Raw genomic sequence first — 22194 nt, forward strand, 5'->3', positions numbered from 1 at the left:
ATCGCTACATATAAAAAACCCTGTGAGGCCGACCATCATCAACATAACGACGAAAATTCCAAAAATCAAAACTAAAAAGAATGGCGACCAACAACGCCGCCCAAATTCCGACAAGCTTCGGCCACGAACTCCGAGCATGTCTCCGTTGCCGTCTAGTCAAAACCTACGATCAGGTTCCTTGCATTCGCCTTTCTACAATAAATTGTGTATATACTTTTTAGGGTTTTATTTATCAATATTAATTAATTACTAATTAAGACCTAATATATTTCTGTAATTTGTATATATATAGTTTAGAGATAATGGATGTGAGAATTGCCCTTTCTTTAAAATGGAAGAAGATTCAGACCGTGTTGTTGAAGCCACTACCCCTAATTTCACTGGGTATTTTTTTTTAATTTTTAATTAGTACTGTATTATTTATATTTTATATTTGAAAAAAATAAATTAAAAGACATTTGTTTTTTTTTTGGGGTACTAAATGTTTTTGTGTCTGAATAATGGATAATGTAGGATAATCTCTGTAATGGATCCTGCACGAAGTTGGGCTGCAAGGTGGCTTCGAATTGGTACTGCTTTCGTATTCGCCTTATGTTATTTATTGTTTTTTTCATTTAAGAACATTCCTATTTGTAAGATTGCGGCCTGCGGGTCTTTGACTTTGTGGTATATAAGGTGACCCATCAAGAGAAATTTGTGAATATTTACATTCCGGTTGTTTAGGATTTGTTTATTTAAAGTGGATGGTTGTGTGTTTAATTAGATCAAGTTGGTACCAATGACTGTGTGTTTTATAAAGTGCTTATACAATATGAGTATAATGAAGATTAGGATTTCGATTCTTAGTATTGGTAGTTTACCTTGTTCTATTAAGTTAGTTACTCAAGACGATAAACATTTTTTAGAAGATTGTTTGCGATTGCTTATTTGCTTTTATAATACTCTGTAAGTAATAAAAGCAACACCCTCGTCACCATTGTCTATCAATATTAAACGAGTTTTTTTCGTCATGATTGAGTTTATCTTTGACCACTTTAATGTTAATTATTGAAACAACTATCGACTTTAAGTTTCTGCTGGAACTATTCAGACCTGATAAGAATGCACATTTACTTCTTTTTCTTATATGGTTATAAACTCTAGATCAATTAAAAGTTGTTACATGTTCCCGTTTCCAGTTTTTTCTTCCAAGAAAACTGTTATTGGCAACATAATTTTCCATTCAACAAAGACTATCGCGTAAGAACCAAAGTGTTTCTGTTGACTTGGAATTTCTGGTTTCTGGCAACATTTTGCAGGCAAATTTGTTCCTGGATGTTACACACTTGCTGTCTCAGAGGCACTATCAGAAGAGCTGCAGGTTCTATGAATCATCTTTGTCTTTCCATTTCTAAAACCAAGTATATTGAATGTAGGGGTGTTGTACATAACATTGATCATTTATTTCTTTTGCAGGGTTTGTGTGAAGAAGAGCGGGTGCAGTATAATCCACCAAAGCGTGTATGAGTAATATGTATGCATATTGATATAAGCTGATCTGGTAGTTGTAATCGCCTAGTGTCAAAGTTCAGAACTTTATTTATCACTTGCTTTAGGTTATGATACTTTTTACTGTAATGGAGCTTTTGTTTTATGGAAGTTTATTTGTTAGCTTTATAAAAAGTAGTAGTCTTTATTTATTTATTATTTTTATATATATATTTTAAAGATGAATCCAACTGATTCATATCATTATCACATCACTTCTCGGTGATGTCATATTGGTTGTTGCGTTTCTTGTTTCTGCATCCTTGCCTTTAGTTCGTTGTGGTGGATGGTATTTTGGGGAATCAAATGTAACACTGGAATTTCAATAGAATACATAACATGCAGATGTCTGTATGAGAGTGAATTGGAGTCGGTTTGTTCGGCGAAAGGTTCATTTTATTGGTTTCGTTACGGCGTGGTGCAGTTGCAAGGTCTGAATAATGTTTTTAGTGTTTACTGCTAATACCTGCGGTAGTTCATTACAAGGTCTGAATAGTGTTTCTTATAAGATTTATCACTTATATTAACCTCAACCCAAAGTGATGATTGTGGTTTGCTGTAATGGTTGGCTACCCGCGCCTTTGATCATTATCATCAATGTATCATCAGTCTTCATAAACCTTCATACCTATCGCAAGTTACGAAAACTTGTAGTTGCCATAATGAGTTTTTTCCTGTATGTTTCTGCTAGTTTATTCTTCTGAAGTTGCTGACTTCAAACAGATTATTGAGCAATCCTTTCAATTTCTAGTTCTGATCAGGTCAGTTCTGTTTGATCCTCAGAAGTTACAGAAGCAACTAGTCAATGCAGCTAGCTTTACTTTTTTTTTTTTTTTATCTAGTAAGTTTAGGGTGTACGTAGCTCCACAGTATACTGTATGTGAATGTTGCCATGGAGGTGAACTGCCAGAAACAGGATTGCTTTGTGAACCAGATGCATGCACTTAATTAACAAAAATTAACTCTATAATGAAGAAAGTAACTTGAAACATAGAACATACGTTATATTTACACATTACTAAACTAGAAGCTTTAACAAGAATAGAGGTTACAGAACCTCAGTCCTGTAACTTCTATTAGTAGTCTGCTATGAAATTTACAACTTGACAGGCGGAAAGCAAAAGAGACTATATTTTCCCCAAAATCTATTAATGCAGGCCAAGGATGTTGACAGATTGTTCAGACACAGAAGCCAATCCCTGCATCATTCTAGCAATCTCCACAGTGTCGTCGAGGTAATACGTGGCCTTGCTTGGTTTGTTTCCCACTGTGCATGCAAAAACTTCTGCATTTGGTGCAATGCAGTTGTTTGAAGCTACCGAACCAGCAATCACCTCAAACATATCTTCATCTGATCGATCGTCTCCTATACACAGCACAAAATCTGGAGTCATTCCTCTTTCTTGCATTGTGGCCAGCAGTCTCTTTGCAACCAGTCCCTTGCTTACACCCTGAAATAAACCATAAAATTGGCTCTTATATAGTCAACACTCAACACGATTCAGCTTTTTATCTACTCATTTAGATAAGTATACCTGTGGTTTAATCTCGACGCTACTCTGTCCTCTTTTTACTGTAACTGGTTCATTAGCAAGCACACTCTCAAGATGATCGAGTAGCTCCTTTGCCTGACAAGATCCAAAATCAGGATCTGCATCTTCATAACACCACACCATTGCTGTATCTTTCATTTCAATCATTGATCCATCGGTTGTCTCTGTGTAAAGTGTCATAACTGGATGAGCATTCTGCTTCCATCCCAAGTCATCAACTTGTACACACGTCTCCCATTCCTCATATCGGCTCAACCTGAAAAGACCAACAAAATTATACGGAATTCACCTGATGAATGTACCCCTAGTGAACTAAAGGTATAAGTAGTTAAGTACCTTAAAAAACATCCGTGCTCTGCGGCAAGCCCAAGTTTCTCACAAGAAGCAAACCATTCACCTAGTGTGGCTCGGCTCTTTGCACTTACAACAAAAACCATATTGTTCTTGTCCTTACACAAAGTGTTGAGCATTTCTATTGTTTTAGAACTTGGGCTTTTATCAATGGAAGACTGAGGCATTAGTGTACCATCATAATCTAAAAGAATTGCCCTTTTTGTAGTTTGTTTATAAGCCGAAACTATATGCTCCAATGATAGCTTCTTAAAGTTTGGATCTAAAGAAACAACTCTGAAACTCAACCCAAATCCTATCCCCCAACATCTTTTTCCCACATGGTCCTTACAAGTCCTCTCCAAATCTTGCAGAAAGCTACGAGCCCAGTACCCGACATCATGAGTACTAACATACCTATAATGCTTCTCGTGTCTCAATTGTTTCTCGGGCTCACTCAGTTCCAAGGCACAGTCCATTGCATCTGCTACCGAATCAATATTCCATGGGTTGACCCGTATGGCTCCACTCAAAGACGGGGAGCACCCAATGAACTCGGACACAACTAACATGCTCTTCTTTGACGCAGATGGCTTCAAACCTAAGACCTTATCAAGCCTATCGTTTCCTTGGCGACTTATAATGTATTCATAAGGTATAAGATTCATCCCGTCTCTAACTGCCGTCACCAAACAGCACTCTGCAACAACATAATATGCGACCCGTTCATAAAACTTAAGGGGCTCGTCAATCAAGATAACAGGTTGGTACCCGGGCTTCCCAAAAGTCTCGTTGATTCGTTTAACAGTCGAATATGTCTCAGCCTTCACTTCCTTGACATCATTTCCAGTTCCCCTAGCAGGATTTGCTATCTGTACTAAAACTATCTTTCCTTGCCACTCAGGATGCTGAATCAGAAGCTGTTCCATGGCTAATAACTTCAAACTAATTCCTTTAAATATGTCCATATCGTCGACCCCTAACAACATTGTTTTCCCCTTATCTTTAAACTGCTTAATGAGGCCAGCCACTTTTGATTCTGTTTCCGGCATGCTCAAGACAGATTGAAGTTGCCTCATATGAATCCCAACTGGGAGAATCTTTATACTAACCGTTCGCCCATAATACTCCAAACTTATATAACCCCTTTTCGACTCATATGAAATCCCTAACATTCGACTACAACAAGATAGAAAATGACGGGCATAGTCAAACGTATGGAACCCAATCAAATCGGAATTCAAAAGGGCTCTAAGAATCTCCTCTCTAACAGGCAAAGTCTTGTAAATTTCGGATGAAGGAAACGGACTATGCAAGAAAAACCCAAGTTTAACCCTATTAAACCGTTTCCTTAAAAAAGTTGGTAAAACCATGAGATGATAATCATGTATCCAAACAAAATCATCTTCTGGATTAATCACCTCCATAATTCTATCAGCAAAAATCTTGTTTACAGACACATAAGCTTGCCATAAAGACCGCTTAAACCGACCTCCTAAATCAGGCGACAACGGCAACATATAATGAAACAAAGGCCACAATTGCTGCTTACAAAAACCATGATAAAACCTTGTATATAACCCAGGTGGAAAAAAAGTTGGGACACATTTAAAATTTTCATAAAGTATTTGTGACACTTCATCTTGATCATTTGGATGTATATCTTCTTTAAGACAACCAACATATATAACATCAATATTTTCCTCATCATTATCATGTCCTAAACCATCTTTAAGTTGTAAAAGAAGTGAATTCTCATCTAAACTAAAACTCCAGCCTCTCGAGCCATCGCTTTTTTTATGACCACGAATAGGTAACTGGTTAGCGACTATTATCAAACGGTCATTTTGCGTTGATGGCGACGGTGACAGTAACGATGATGACTCGGTTGACTCACTATCATCTACACCAGATACGGTCATGATCCGAGGGAACTGTCGGGTCATACTACGGGTAAAACTCGGTGAAGGTAATTCCCCGGAGACAAGATCTAATAAGTTTGAATATGATCGTGACACCATTTAATTTAAAACAGTCACTGAACTTATCAACCTATAGTGTACAAAAATATATATGCTTATATGTATCTATGTATACCAAAATTGAAGACTTAAAGGAAATTTGAACATTGGGATTACTACACATGAAACAGCTAAACAAAGTAAAAAACTCACATGGTAATTGTTGAAATTGATATATAGCTAGATGAACGTTTTTTCTATTCAGGTTATTCGAGAAAGATGAGTCTTTGATAGAGATTATATTTTTGGACACTTTGAATCCCAGGTGAGAACCTGGAAGACAATAACCTTAAGAGATAAAAAAAAAAGAGAAAGAGGGGAGACAAAACTGTTCTGACTTTCTGAGCTTTATGGAGCTTGTTATATACAAATTGCTTTTGGTCAGTGGAAATTTCTTTGGTAATTTATATCATTGTTATCATTGGATAAGAAAAGGTTATTAAATGGTTTTTTTAAATAGCTTGTATGTATGGTTGTACAATACTATGTGTGAAAGGTTTGGTTATGTAGACTCTAGGATAAGTGTAAATGGAATAATAAATTATGTATTAATGAAATATCTAGTCTGTTTCTATTGTGAAAATGATTAAATATGGTTTTGGATAAGGTTTTATATTTGTTTTCTTTTTCCAGATAAGAGACCAAACTTTTTGTTTTTCTCATGTGAAGGTTTAAAAAATCTAAATAGATTACTGTGATCATGTGACTTGTCAGCTTGAGTTTGGAAAGCAAGGGTAAAAAGTTTATCTTTACTTTTGCAATTCCTATATATACCATAACATGCTTAAATTTTGGTCCTTCCATGATATTTATGAAAAGTTTACAACTTATAATTTTAGTAGCATGAGTATAAGGTTCGTATGCCACTTTCTTTTATGTCATTATAAATTTTCCACCTATTTAATAGCTAACTCGTTATTAAAGAGTTTTAAAAAATCAGAAAAATCGAAGATTTACTTACAACTTAAGTTGGAATCGATGGATTAATTACATGACAAATAGTTGATAGAAAATTCAAGATTTCCCTTTAATAGAAATAAAGACTTGTAGGTATACCAATTAAAATCATTGGTTTTACTAAACTAAGTATAAGGGTTTTCCTTAAGATATACTAAATAATTATACAATTATCATAAAATTTTAAATGTGTGTTTTTAATATAAAAAATATAATTTTATTTTACATGTTAAGTAAAACTTTAAAAGCTTCGTTTAATATTTATTTAAAATTTTTAATCATTAGTCTACTACAAAAAGGTTGTAGTAATAGTAAAGGGGGTATTTGGATTGTAACCATTTCTGTTGGTCTATAAATATAAGTTAGGGAACAAGGAGTTGGATGTAAGGACACGTAGCAGGGTCCTGAGCTTCATAGTTAGCATACAAGATTTTCGGACTTTACGACGTTCCAACCGCGTATCACAACAACATTATTAACTTTTTGTGTTCTACCTCTTCAATTAATATTGTTGCAACCGAAAATACTTCTTCTTCTTTCTTTTATTTATTTTTTTTCTTTTTTAGTATATTAGGTTTTGTAATTCAGAAAGAGGTGTTAGCACAACTTGTATTATTATGATGTAAGATCGGTATTTCAAATAAATATCTATAAAATATTTTTTGTAATTAAAAAAAATCACTTATATCATAGAAAAAATATAAATATACACAAACATTATACCTAATAAACCAGCGTGATTAACATCCAAAGTTCTAAATTTTAGTGTATAAGAAGTTTATGAAAGTATTTGGTGAATAAATTTGTGCAACCAACGAAAAATAGATAGATGGACAAGCATTGATACAAAATGAGAATCCAATGATAATTTGTGATGTAAAGAGATACATGTGTTATTCTTGAAAAATAACAATCAACATAGACGATTTGCGAGAATTCTTATAACTAATTACACAAATATTTATTGTGATTTTTCTTTTTTTGATCACAACCTAAAATGAGCAATACTTGTAGGTTAACGGATTACAAATTTAACAGGTACTACATTTTTCCAATTCCGATCTATCGAATCTTTTCATTTCAACGTTCATTATCATTATCATGTATCAAACATTACCTTATAACCTTTAGATTTAAATGCAAGAATGGTTCCCGTGGTTTGTCACTTTTTGCAACGGTAGTCCCGATTTTTTTGCAACCATGGTCCCTGAAGATATGTTTCAGTTGCAATGGTGGTTTCTCACTAATGAAACCGTTAGTTAGTGTCGTTAAGTTTCTCATGTGGGTAGCACATAAGAGGTATTAATGTGTTTCTTCCTACATAAACAGAGGGGTGTTCAAAAGTATCCGTATCTGAACCATCATCCCAAAATTCGATTCGATTTTCTTTGAAAAGTTGGATACAATAAATTTTGGATTCAAATTCGGATAGTGATTTTTGAAAAGATTTAGAACTTTTTTTTTTGGTTAAATTTCAATATCATTTTTTAAAATTCAAAAATATCAAAACATATCGAAAAATGCTAGTTTCAATATCCGAAAGTATCTCAAACGTTAGTCTCAATATCTAATAATATGAAAATATCTATGTTATTATTTTTTTCTAAACTTCAGATACTTGAAATATTTTTTTTCTAGGATACTTTTTTTTTTCTTTCTAAAATTCGGCTATCCGAATTTTGGATATTAAAAGTTTCAGATATTAAAAATTTCGGATAGTGGATTTTAATATCAGAAATATCTAAAATTTTCAAGATAAGATAGGCATAATATCACTTTTCAAGTCGAATATCCGACTTTTGGATATTCGAATATCCGAAGTTTTCCAAAATCTTTACCTAAATCTAAATCCAAATCCGAACCGAAACTTGAATATTCGTCATTTCAAATAATACCGGATTAGATTTTTAAATAACGTGTTTGAATACAAATATTTTTGAACAACCCTATGTTTGTGTAGGTGGAAGGACATTAATACCCCTCATGTTCTACTCACATGGAAAACTTAACGACACTAACTAACGATTTTGTTAGTGAGGGACCACCATTGCAATTGAAACATATCTTCAGGGACCACGGTTACAAAAAAATCAAAAGAGGAACTGCCATTGCAAAAAGTGACAAACCACGGGTACCATTCTTGCATTTAACTCTAACCTTTATTTCCATTTCTCCATTATCTATCTAAATATCGAGTTTGGTACTTCAGTCTAAACATTCATATTTAACGCCAACCAGTGGTGAAGTTTGAGATGAAAAATATGACACCAAAATATCACAACTCTTTAAAATAACATTAAAGAAAAATAAATACGGGGCCAAAACTCAAAAATCATCGAACTAAAATTTATTCATTAAGAAAAAATAATTTTTGAATGAAATTAAAAAATATATTTTAAAGAAAAACAACATAAGCCCCTCCTTAAAAAACCTTCGTCCATGCCGACATCGTCCATCCTTCGACCAACTACCTCCACCTTCCAAGCAACCACCCCAGCCTTTTGTTAAGCCTTAGTTGCCGACACTGTCATTCAGACCATGAGTACAATTTACATCTCCATCGGACAATAAGTTCTATTTACATCATTACCCGGATTGGCTTTCATGCTATAACCTAAAAGAAGATATATCATTACTTAGTTTCAATAATCCACAGATATTTTATACCATTTTAAAATTGAATGAAATTAATAGTTGTACTTGTGTAATTATAATAATCTGCATCCAAACCATATAAATAAATGCCCAATAGTACTGATATATTTATTCACATGTACAACACATATTTTTTTTCTAACATATATGTATAGGGCCTAATACTAGCCATAAACAAATGACAATGCCCATTAATTGATTGCGTTTATTATCGTATGAAGCTATGAGGCCTATTCTGGCGTGGCGTTGAGAATGCCATTGGCACGGCTTATATTTTGGCCCGAATTTGGAAGGCTCGGCATGTGGAGAACAAAGAGAATGAGGTGAGTTTGGATCCAATGGGACTATTGTGTGTGTAGTATGTGAACATAAATATTTGGAGGTGAATATTAGATTAAATGTCATTGTTGGTTAGGGAAGTGTTTAGAGGGTGTTCTGGGAAGAAAAATTGATGTAACAGTAAAAATGGGATAAGATTGTCGTATTATTAGGACCTAAGCAAATCTGATACGTACGTAATTTATTTTTTCATCTCTTGTCATTAAAAGATTCCAATTTTAAAAAATATCAATTCAAAGATTATTAGACGCTTGCCCCCAACTTTTTAAATTTTTTATTCATGTAAAAATGATATACGACGCTAATACATATCTTCATGATACAATAATTAAGTAGAGGTCAGCAAAGAAATCGGGCGCCTATATCTTTCCATCTGTCTCTACATGTTAGTTGGTTATACATACGAATACCATTAGCCGGCTTCCCTAATTTTATTAATATCTTATCAATTATTTAATTCTATCAAATAACTAATATTTAATTAGATGTATAATCTTGTCTACTTTGTTTGTTGTCGTCTTCTTATTGGATCAAGATTAATTGCTAGCTATGCAGCATAACCTTTGAACTTCTCTTGTAGGATACAAGTATATTCCATAAATAAAAATGTCAATATTGTATTTTATCATTCATTGAGTGCGTGTTTAAGGCATCAATATATGTTTATTGGAATTTATATCGTTAATTAACTTTAAAATAGTTTTTACGTTGGTGATCGAGTAATATGAGTGGTGTGTTGTTATAACTCAAGAACATATATATATATTTAAATAATATGAGTAGTGGTGTTGTTATATTTGCTTGACTTAATGAAATTATATTTCGTATGTATACCAGGAGTTTATTGAATTCAAATGTGATGGTAGTAGTTGGTGACTTGATTCTTAGGTTTTACCCAACGCATCTTTTTTCGTACTTTTTGAACGATTTTTGGGAGAATATGAATATTGAATAGCAAGAAGATTTTCTCCGGAAGATTTTAAACTATGTTATGTAACCCTTCCCTTCAATTCAAATCAAAAGTAATGGGTTCAAATCTTTCTACCAAAAAAATTGTAAACTCTTTTATGTTTACGCCTTGGTATCATTCATGCATACTACATTACTTAAACTTTTACTTAAATTATCTCTGCGGCTATTTAATGCGAGGTATTCCAAGTGCTTCAAAAGTTCAAGAAAATATATTGGAAGAATTTTCAGAAAAATACCATAATATTCCATTTTTACTCATTTTCACCTTGTAATACTTGTTTTTATAATGTGAATCTAGTTCGGTCTCTCTCTCTCTCTATATATATATATATAATGAAAAATTAATTTAAAAATTCTCAAAATTACATGAACTCTTAGGAATCTTTTACATACATATGCTTATAATATTATTCATGTATGTATGTTCATAGTTACTTTTTTTTTTTTGGATTAGTTTCATAGTTACATTTATTAAATTTCTTTATCATTTATTATATAATATATAATTGTTTATACATGTTCATTTACTATCTCTATTAGCTAAATAACCCGGGTCCAACCCGGTAATTAACTTATAAATGTTTTACAAATAAACTGAAATCTATCCGGGTAGCTTTAAAATATATTATCATGTTAAAATGTATAATAACAGCGTTAATATATTGAAAAGTTGTGATAAATTATTCTGTAAATGACGAAACTATGCAGAAACAGAACTTATGTAGCTGTGGACACATGGTTGAAACACATACGGGTAATAAAAACAAATGAATAAAACATATCCTAAAAGGCACCACAGTTTTCGCCCTATTATAACAAAAAATTAAGGTGATTAAAATGTTACATATATTTAAACATAATAATGAGATATATCTAAAAAAATTATATTAATGAGATATATTTAAAGAAGGATATTTTAAATTTTAAATCGATAAATTATGATGATGTCATAATTAATTAAAAGGATACATGGGAGTACACAATTTTTAAAAAAGTTTATGTCATCGCAATTGTTTTTTATCTATATAATAGATGTACCTTTGATGACTAATAAATTATCTCATAAAACATTTATTTACATTACACTTGCATGTATATGCTCGACTTGCATACACATGTTCATAGCACTATTCATGCACGTATTCTCATAAATCCATGTCTTCACATAATTATATAAAAGATGAAGATCAATATCTTCAAATGATTATAAAATCCAAAATTAGACCTAAATAACTATAAAAAAATCACCATGTAAATAATAATATATGTTGAGTTTGATTTAAAAAGGTCTAAAAAGAATTCTGTAATTTTAATTCTAAGCTTCTAACCTAGTTTTTCACTATATATAGGTGTAAACTCTTTTGCATAGTCTAATATCTTGCTAAACATATAATAAAAAAATTGTTTGTTGATCTTTAAAAAAATTATCCTTGATTGGATAATAAGTCAGGTTTCAGATCCAAATTGCAAAGAATTCACAATTTCACATTGTTGAATGTGTTTGAAACAATTTTTTAGTATAAGCTACATACACTAAAGATATACGAAATTTTTTAAATTTGTAAACCTTTAAAAATGTTTGTTTGAATTGGGAAGTTGTTTGAAAGTTTGTTTACGTAATTACTTATTCACTATAACTCCGTATTTGCAGTTTGCTCATGTATTAAAGTACTATTAAACAAAGGAAACGAGAATATTATGCTACCGTCTTCCAACTAAACTAAAGATGTCAAATATCACTTTGTTTCATTCGTTATTTTCTATGATATATGATAAGATGACGACTTAATATTTTGTTTATAGTCAGATTGTGGTTTTGTTCGTCTCTAATATGTCCAAAACTTAAAACAAAATAGAGTTCACTTCAAATCAAAAATATGGATTAAAACGGCATATAATTGTATATTCTCACAAAGTTTTGTATGTTGTGAACGTTCCATGGCTTTTAGTTGGTACAGCTTACGCCAAGAGGAAAAAGTAGAGAGTGATGCCATATCTCTAATCAAAGTTATCAAAAACTTTCAAGAAGAATATTTTAAAATTATTTATCAGATTCTTTTTCGATAAATTACCTTTTCAGGTTCGGTCAGAGGTGGCTCAACAATGTCATCGGACTAAGCGATCGTTTTAAGTCTCCCAAAATCTAGGGCTTTAATAATTTGTATACTAGACTTAATTAATGTTTGGACTTTGGACTGGGTACCATTATATAATTTGCATTGCAGTATCACTTTCATTGGTTTTTGCATCAACATTTGCAACTTTTTATTACTGACAATTCAATAACATAAAGCGAGTTACTTTTTTTTGTTTACTTTAATTTATATGGTATTGAACTAAGCCTCAAAAGCTGATCTCGTTTAAGTTGGCCTTCAAACCCGACACTAGTTCAATTCAGTACTAATGGAAGACTTCCAATATTTCTCAAAGACTTTGATCTTTATTTCATTTTCGTGCCACATTTAACGCTTGTATCATTCTTTTGTTGTTTTTGTTTTGTTTCGTTTTTTATTAAAATAAAAACTAGCTTAGAGATTTCATTCGACATCTGATATAGTTACATATTCTGTTATCACAGCTTAAAGCCCAAGTTATTATACTGTACAATGGAAATTACAATGTGATCAATGAACTGATGAATGATGATGAACTATTGCAAGCACTAGTAAACTTTAACAAAATGAGGAATTAATGCACGTTATTTTATTTACGCGAATATTGGTATAAGTTGTCATAATTTTGAGAAGCTCTCTCAAAATATGTAGTAGTATAAATTAGCTGCACAATCTAAGTTTCTAACAAGTGTTAAATTTAAACGAATAACTTTCATAATAAATCATTGAACCAAAACTAAAGTAAATCGAACCCAAGTTGACAATAAGACATTATATCTCGGCAAGCAAAATTGAAACAAAATCAACTTTATAAAATTGAGAGTTATGATTAGTCGATAAATTATTAGAGCAACTGTGTTTTAGTATAATAAAAGAAAGATTGTTCGGTTTAGAAACATAACAAAGGGTAACCGAAGCATGGTAATGTACGAGCAGTTTAGCTTATACAGACGGGCCATAAACGTAAATTTCTCAACATGGGCCCAAAATTATTTTGACGGATGAAATATCTGGCCCATGGGCCATTACGGAAAACATCATTCACTTTAAGTGCACTCGTTCTCTACTTCTCTCTATTCAGTTTTCTCAAATGTTTATCCATTGGTACAACTCTATCTTTCACCGAAAACAAGACATTTAAAGTCACAAGTTTTATTTTCATATCTTGTTTTCAACCCATTTTGTTAGACCAATCATTCAGATTCAGTGGCTACAAGTTTTCTCAAATGTATCTCTCTTTGTAATTCAATTGTTTCCTTGACTTACAGTGTATGTGTTCGTTCTTTTGGTTCTGGCTTATGACTGATCTAACATAATTTTTCATGTATATTCTAAACTCTTGAACATGCTTTAATATGTACGAATTTTGTGTGTTCACTTTTAACATTTATTTATTATGCATCCGGACGCAGAGGCGGAGTTAGGATTTCAAGATGAGGGGGGCTTAGATTATATATAAACATATAGCAATTTACAAAAAGGATAAAGAAAATTGATACATCATATAAATGATATAAAAAAAAAGTAAGTAACTGCTCAGTGCCACCTTCTGCGGGTTTTGAGCCCTAATACCTCGACGGTGTATGGGGGAGGTTAAGATGTAGGCAGACCTTACCTCTACCTAAGTAGAGAGGCTGCTTCCAGTTTCTACCTAAATGGTAGAAAAGACCCTCCAACCTTTGCATGAGATCTAAATGGTAGAAAAGACCTTCCAATCTTTGCATGAGATGAGAATCGAACCCATGACTTCTGTCTCCAGAGGCAAAGGTGTTTACCACTGATCCAACCATGGTGCTTTGAAAATAAATGATATAACTAAATACATTAAAAATAATATATATATATATATATATATATATATAGATATTTCAATTCTAATTTGATAAGGAAAAAAAACTTAATTAAATTTGGAGAGTGGAGTGGGCTTTGAAGGGGGCTTGATACAACTTTATTGTATATGCACCATAATCACTTGATTAAATTTAGGCCATTGGGAGAGGTTGGACACCCTTGGTCCCTCCCCTCCTTCCGCCTTTGTGCGGACACACTCGGTCAAACCGAGGTATCTTCATAATTATGGATGGATATTATATGGTGAAATGGGTGATAACCCCTTTGATATTTGACATCCATGTATATATTTTATGCTTTTGACATATACATATATACTTTTGTCATATTAAGATATATTATAGTTTACGCCCTTTCAAAACAAAATAACTTTATCTTTTTTAGGTCGTTCAACTACATTGTATTAAGTTTCGTCAGTGTTCATAATCATTTTGATCCTTTCACTAACCGCTAAAAACTTTTAATTTGATTTTTAACTATCCTACATATACTAGACGATTACCCGTACGCTGCAACGACGTTGTGCTAGCGGTGTTGTGATGATGCGGCGATTGGTGTCAGCGGTGATTAGTGTATGTTATTGTTATAAAAGGATAGTGTAGTGATTTTAGAAATTTAAGAAAAGTTATTGTAAGTTAATTTCATTAAAGGTGTATAGAGTATTCAATAAACTAACAGATAATACTAAGAGCCCTTGTTATGGTGCATGGTGTGGACATGGTGGAAGGCTTCCATCTCGGTGTCGTTAGGGTGGTCCATTAGAAGAGGTGGTGTGGTAGTGATGTGGAAGCCTCAAGGTGGGTGTGTCCACCTTGAGAAGAGTTGGGTGGTGGTGTGGTTAATTTTTTATTGTTTTCTTTTGTTTTTTTATTGGTTGTTCTAATATTATGGGGTATAGTTTTTGGGGTTATTGTTATGGAAGTTATGTGGTTGTGGTTTGGTTATGCTGGAGTGATAATATGACACTATCACCTTGGTGTAGTAACACTACCATTACTAATGCTCTAACATCCTAATTTCATTAGTGGTGTATAAATATTTTAAAGATAAAAAACTAAAAAGTGGTATAGATAAGTTAATTTAAACAAGAAATACGAGTAACATACTAAAATCTTAACACAATAATAGTAACTCGTGCTTTAACTTTTCGTGCTTTAACTTTTCCTTGGGTTTTTTAGTAGTTTTTAGAGTTAATTTCAAAAATCGTCCTTGTGGTTTTACAAAAAAATCATGTTTCATCCTTTAAACTTCAAAATGACACTAGTAGTCCTTTGTACGCGGATAATGGTCACATTTCGTCCTCTAATCTAACGGATGATGATCACATTTCGTCCTTAGATCTAACGGATGATGGTCACGTTTCGTCCTTTATATGGTCGACTAAAGGACGAAACGTGATCATTATCCACGTATAAAAAACTATCAGTGTCATTTTAAAGTTTAAATGATGAAACATGATATTTTGGTAAAACCACAAGGACGATTTTTGAAATTAACTCTAGTTTTTAAGTTAGTATTTGACCATAAATCTATAACTCATTAGAGAAATTTCGTAACCAACCCACCAAAATTAAATTTGGCAACTTTTCTTTAAAATTTTCTTTTCACACCCACTAATAACACCCTTGCAAAATAAAAATAAAAAATAAAAAAACACACACACACACAGAGACGGATCATCGGTAACTCCTTCAGGAGAAAGGTAATATCCCTCTTCCTTTTCTTCAACCCATAAATCGATACAATCATCATCATCTATACATACATTCCCACTCTATTCTTATATTATGATTCTTCTTCTATCGTGTAATTGATCCGATTTTCTGTCTGTCTTTTTATCGATTCCTTATTTTGTTTATTCATTCATTTTTTAATTTTAGAAGAAATATATCTTTGTTTTATTTTTCATTCTTTCATCTAGGCTAGAATCAGATTTATGTTTATATCTTGACATATAAATAACTCATATTTTTTTTTTTATAGATGATATTGGTTTGTTAGGGGAATCTAATATTAAAGTGAGTTCACCTCCTCTTTTTTATTTCTAGAAATTACATACTAATAATCTATAGCAGCAAGCCTTTAGGATTCCATTTTAATAATCTCATATATGTACCATGTTTTAGATTCACCTTTTTCAGGCAAATCCTTAATTGTACGTTGATCATAATTCGAAAAATCGATTATCCGTTCTATTGGCTGGCCCTGTCCGTACGAGTTTTTAGGCTCTACATCCCCACAACCGAATCCAGTATGATAAACATTGTCCTTTGCGATTACTTTTTAGCATCTAATCTTCTTAATGAAGGTAGTTGTATCACCTTAAGGGCACACACTATAAAGCATATTATTTCGCTATGTACAGATTAGGCGGCAGTTCACTTAGTTACTACAACAACAACGGTTGCCCAATCCCGGCATAAGCGTGGTACGGGAACAGTTCACTTAGTTACCGTAAATGTAATTATGTAAAACTGAATAATGGCAAAAGATACGTGGAACGGATATCTTTTTTCTGATCCTAAAGCAGAATAAATATAGAATTAGCTTCAGCTATGGGCCATGTTTAAGTAAATAAAATGTAAATTATGTCAAAATTGGGAGTGACCGAAGTTTTATTCCGCGTTCTTGATTTGTTCAAATGTTACATTGTTCAACTGCTAATCTAGAGATGGAATGGAGGATGTTATTGAACCACAGAATGTCCCAGAAGAATAGAAGTTGAATACTATGATTTTATATAATATGTTACGTTGTATTAAGAGGAAGAACTTGAATGTATTGTAGCCTTGTAGCTATATCTCTTCCTGCTCAAAAACTATCTTTATGTGCCAAGTTAAGTATACATTTATGCACCTAGGATATCCTTAGTTCATCACTGAAAAAGTTTGCTCCAACTTATGATGCTTTATATGTATATAAAAAGGAAACTGAAGAAGAATAATCATTATTTTTGTCTGCATCATATTTTGGAAAATCATATTCAAAGCTAGAATGATTGTAATGTAACGATGAGTGGACCAAGTGTGCTATAGACATAGTTATCAAGATTCACGGGGCCACAAAGATCATTGTTACTCGTGTACCTACTTCTAGAAAGAAGATTCCCAACCTGAAAGTCATGTCTATTTGACATGTCAATCATTTGTTTGATTAGCACTAGAAACATGCGTTCATCGTTTTAAAAACTGCAGGCTTGGTATTAGTATAATAGTTTTGTTCCTTCATTTTGCGATTTTATGTTGAGAAGTGCTGATGTACAAAGTTTTAAAAACTGCAGGCTTGGTATTAGTATAATAGTTTTGTTCCTTCATTTTGCGATTTTATGTTGAGAAGTGCTGATGTACAAAGTTTATCTGCTTTTTTAGTTTTCAGCCGTACTGTACTAAAACTTTTACTTGACAAGAATGGTGTTTTCCAGGTTAATCGCTTCTGATAATTCTTTCCCGAACTTTATAACCATCCAGTATGAACAATTTACCGGGACATGATCAAGTAAGCAACAAAACCTGTGCTAATTCCTTTGGGTCTTATTAGAGGTGGTATAAATGGGTGGGTTGGGTGATGGGTCAAAGCTGTTAATTTTGGTGCAGATTTAGTGTGATTGCCTTGAAACATTCTTATCAAGATCTTCAATGTCATTATAAATTTCGAGGGTCATGCATGATTTTAATATTATACTCTTTCGATAATCATCTAATTACTCAAGTCTTGAATAAAGTAATTAAGGCTGTATTTTTTCAAAAGAATACGCCTGTTGACCTATTTTTTCTGAAGCTTGTTTTTTAACCCGTTGTGTGATATAACCTAACCTGAACCGATCAATTCTTAGTAAATAGGTCGAAAATGCCACCTCTCAGATGTTCATGACTGTATCATCAATCATTCATTTTGCAGGAAACACCAGTGGTACCCGGTTTTGAAATTCCAAGATCACCTGATGCAAGTTACAACAATGTCTATACCACAAGCGAAGATGACGAGCGGGATCCACCCATAGTCCCTCAACATTTGCAGCATACCGTATTGCGTTACCCAAACAATGTCTACCCTGCTGCTCCCTTACCCTGCCCACAACATGTGGTTCTGAACCATCTTTACATTGAAAATCGAGAAGCCCCCCGGTCAGTAGTTGCGCTTGGGCTCTCACATCGGTTTCGAGCCAAGAATGTGACAGTTGTACTCTATAAAGCAGTTCAAAGAAGAGGAAGCACTAGCACTTGAGGTTTATATTGCACTTTTTGCCATCTTCTTATTTGATGGTAAAAGGTGGCTGATGAATGACGTGAGTGGTAAGTGCTCACTTGCATATATGTTGGACTTGAATGAGGTTGACCTTTTTTTTTGGCAGCAATACCGATTGACCAAGTTCATGTTCTTTCAATTACGAGTTGTATGCTGATTTTCTATCTCGGATCAGTAACTTTGTGATGAGTTATATCTCATGCGATGAAAGTTGTATGTTGCGCTGGACTTTGGCCTTTTATACCAAGTTCAAAAAAGTTGAATTTGAAAGGGAAATTTCAAATTTGTCAATATCATTTGGATTTATAAATAGAGAAAATCGCATCATTAGCCAAATTTCATTGCGATTATACCAAGTTAGCCAAGTTTTTTTGGATTTTTACAAAATAGCTAACAAAATCGCAATAAACTAAAAAAATCGCAATAAGATCTTCAAAATCGCAATGAGAACATCAAAATCACAATAAGATTAACGGAATCGCAATGAGATTATGAAGAATCGCAACGAGATCTTGAGAATCGCAATGCGATTCTTCTGCAAAATCTCTATGAGATCCTGCAGAATCTCTATGAGATCATGCATAATCTCTATGAGATTCTTCTGTAGAATCTTTACGAGATTATCAGAATCGCATAGAGATCATCAGAATCACATTGCGATTCTTAGAATCTCATTGCGATTCTGCAGAATCTCGTTGCGATTTTGAAGTTCTCGTTGCGATTTTGAAGATCTCATTGCGATTTTGTTGGTTATTTTGTGAAAATCCAAAAAAACTTGGCTAATTTGGTATAATCGCAATGAAATTTGGCTAATGACGTGATTTTCTCTTATAAATATGCTAAGTTGTTCGGTAGGTTCAGAATACTAATTTTGTGTTTGTTTCATTGTGATCATTACGCTAACTAGGAACTCTAATATATGTTTCATAAGTTTTTATTTAATTTTTTCTTTTTAGTGGTTATTTTGGATACTTGATCATGTGGTGACTGGGTGATTGATACCGCCTCTGTTTTGGAGAAGGAAAAAAAAAAAGAGAGTCAAGTTTGGTTGATATCTAATCGTCTAATCGATGTCATGCCTGTTGCCTTCCTGAATTTGGCACATTTTGGCGCATAACCTATGATATATCTACATTACACGTGAAGTGTGTCAAGTGGTGTTTTAAGTGTGTCTTCATTCTTAAATAGGGTTTCATTTTCAAGCATGTTTCAAAATCAAATCGATACTTGATTCAAGTTATTCAATTGTTAAGTTTCAGTTGAACTGTTTAGGTGCACAATTCAGGTAGAAATGCCTGTTTCAGGTCAAGTGTTCAAATGTCGAGTTACTCTAACTTCATATTTGACTTGCTGTAAAATGAATAGGTTTTAGGTGTCCAAATACATGACGTGGTTGTAATAATGCCCAGGTTGATTCTATTTTCTATAGAAAGGTAAGTATCAACACAAATACACAAATTTGGTCAAGATTATTCTATCTTTTTGTTTTTAAAAAGACAAGTATCTACACAAATTTGTATATTTGGTCAAGTGGTTATGCAATAAAAGGTTATTTATATGGTTATCGACACTACTAAAAAAGCTAACAAAAAACGAACACAACACTTTCGTAAAACATATGTTGTAGCACATACATATGTACAAGACACAACGATCTTGAAAAGAATCATAATAAAGATAACATTCAAGGTATCAAGGTTTAAGAAAATGCACATTACGACAACTATCTTTTGACTACACACATTCCAAAAAATCATTAACGGATCAAAAGTATCATGATTTCTTCAGTATCCCTTCTTAAAATATAAATCCATATGTCATATTTCAGGCCCTTTGTTTTTGTTTTGTTGCACTATGGTATCTCCACCCAACCCCTAGCCCCTAGGTTGTGCGACAAATCCTAATATATATACTCTTGTTGTTGTCGTTAAATTTTTCTTTAAAGTTAGAAGTATATCTGTACTTATATATTTTATATTACGATAGATAGTGCCCGCGCGTTGCGATGGTGAGATGGTGGGAGTGATAGGTCAAGTTATAGAGTGTGATAGTCAGATACCTTAGCCGTACGGGATTGGATTTAAAAATTCGTCGAAAGTATATCGAATGACATCTCTGATAAAAAAACATTAAATTTTAAGAACACCCATACAATTTTTATAATTTATCGATATACGATTTTTGAGATAAAAGATTTTGAATGAATTAGAGAAATAAAATTATTTATGGAGGAGAGAAAAAAAATTAGTGGTTGAGATTTGAGGAAAGAAAAAAAAACGAGTGGTTGAGATTTAAGGATATTATAGGTATATTAGTTGAGATGTTTAAATTAGTGAATAAAAAGGAGGATATTTTCGTCAGTTCAAATCATCTTTTCTTAAAAAAAAAGGTGTCCCTCTTTTATAAGATAATATAGATATTATAAAGTATTCTTTTTCCCTTTCAATTAAGTAGCTAATAACGTTTAAACATTTCTCCTTTCTATTAATTATGTTAAACCATTACACCTGAAATATCTATAATACCTAGTTGAAATCTCTATAACCCTAACGAAATTACAAAAATTTACAACATTTATCATTAACTCTTAAATAACTACAATATCTATTTTACATCAATAAACTACAATACTCGTCGACTAAAAAAAAAAAAAAATCTTCCGCATTTAGCTACAGCTAGTTACGGATTTTTTTCGGATTGTATCAACTTTTAATGGGTCACTAAAGGTTTATGCAAAACACCTCTCCACATAAAGCACTAAACCACAAGGATTATGCTTAAGCACCTCCCCACATAAAGCATGGAAATCACTTTTTATGAAGACGGACGTTGTCGTTTGAAACTGTTTGCCATTATTGAGATTGTACCCTTCAACCTCCATTTGTATATGAGGGTTATCGACTTATCGGCTTTTACAATTTTGCATGTAAGCCAACTAATAACCCTGCCCGAAAAACCCTCGTAAGAAATGCTAACTACATCCTAGAGGAACGATAAGTTGTAGTTTGGGAAATTTATTTTGAAATTTCAACTACTTCATAATTTATAGAACTTTGATAAAAGGGTTGGTGATATATACCAATTTTTAGTCGTAAAATACTAAACATGTTTTAAAGTGTTGTAGAATATAATAAACTAGATTAAACCTGCACCTTGTGCATGACTGACAATATAAATAAAAAAACACAATAACAGATAGTTACATTATTATTTATAATTATGATAATATTATAATTTGTCATATTACAACTGATTCAAACAATTAAATATGTTAAAGCATGACTAATAAATATAAATATTTATAAATCATAAAAAAATATATAATATATATTCATTAAATATAATACAATAAATACTTTCAAAAGGGTAAACATAATATAATAAACAATCTCATTGTTAAAGGAAAATTTTTTGTTGAATTAATAAATAAAAAAACACAGTATAATGTATATAAACATCTTTGTACTCATATAAAAAATAGAAAAATAAATATTAACAATTAGGATTATAATTAAAATTGACGATTAAGATCATACATGACAATATAAATATATCAATTTAATTTTTAAAAAAATGATAACTCATTGATAGATTAAGAGATATATACATGGATCAATTTATTATAATACA

The 22194-nt window shown here is 32.3% G+C and overlaps 3 protein-coding genes across 4 annotated transcripts; 2 read left to right on the forward strand and 1 right to left on the reverse strand.

Annotated features, from left to right (window-relative positions):
• Positions 1-1679, forward strand: LOC122579548 (transcription elongation factor SPT4 homolog 2-like). Its single transcript, XM_043751738.1, has 5 exons — positions 1-173; positions 293-384; positions 514-569; positions 1299-1360; positions 1456-1679. Exons 1-5 carry the CDS (start codon positions 81-83, stop codon positions 1504-1506), a joined length of 354 nt encoding a protein of 117 aa, XP_043607673.1. The 5' UTR covers positions 1-80; the 3' UTR covers positions 1507-1679.
• An 818-nt stretch (positions 1680-2497) lies between these two features.
• LOC122578825 (alpha,alpha-trehalose-phosphate synthase [UDP-forming] 6-like) lies at positions 2498-5564 on the reverse strand. Its single transcript, XM_043750871.1, has 3 exons — positions 3417-5564; positions 3063-3336; positions 2498-2978 (listed from the first exon to the last, which is right to left on the reverse strand). The coding sequence occupies exons 1-3, from the start codon at positions 5429-5431 to the stop codon at positions 2676-2678; spliced, it is 2592 nt and encodes an 863-aa protein (XP_043606806.1). The 5' UTR covers positions 5432-5564; the 3' UTR covers positions 2498-2675.
• A 10383-nt stretch (positions 5565-15947) lies between these two features.
• Positions 15948-18840, forward strand: LOC122579419 (SNF1-related protein kinase regulatory subunit beta-3-like). Of its 2 annotated transcripts, XM_043751593.1 has the most exons (4): positions 15962-16021; positions 16303-16337; positions 17741-17814; positions 18217-18840. In XM_043751593.1, the coding sequence occupies exons 3-4, from the start codon at positions 17788-17790 to the stop codon at positions 18541-18543; spliced, it is 354 nt and encodes a 117-aa protein (XP_043607528.1). In that variant the 5' UTR covers positions 15962-16021; positions 16303-16337; positions 17741-17787; the 3' UTR covers positions 18544-18840. The 2 variants fall into 2 exon arrangements, with proteins under 2 accessions (XP_043607527.1, XP_043607528.1); XM_043751592.1 differs by lacking the exon at positions 16303-16337 and having other exon boundaries at positions 15948-16021.
• Positions 18841-22194: the final 3354 nt, after the last annotated feature.

This window comes from Erigeron canadensis, chromosome 8, assembly GCF_010389155.1.
Source record: "Erigeron canadensis isolate Cc75 chromosome 8, C_canadensis_v1, whole genome shotgun sequence".
NCBI classification, from domain to species: Eukaryota; Viridiplantae; Streptophyta; class Magnoliopsida; order Asterales; family Asteraceae; genus Erigeron; species Erigeron canadensis.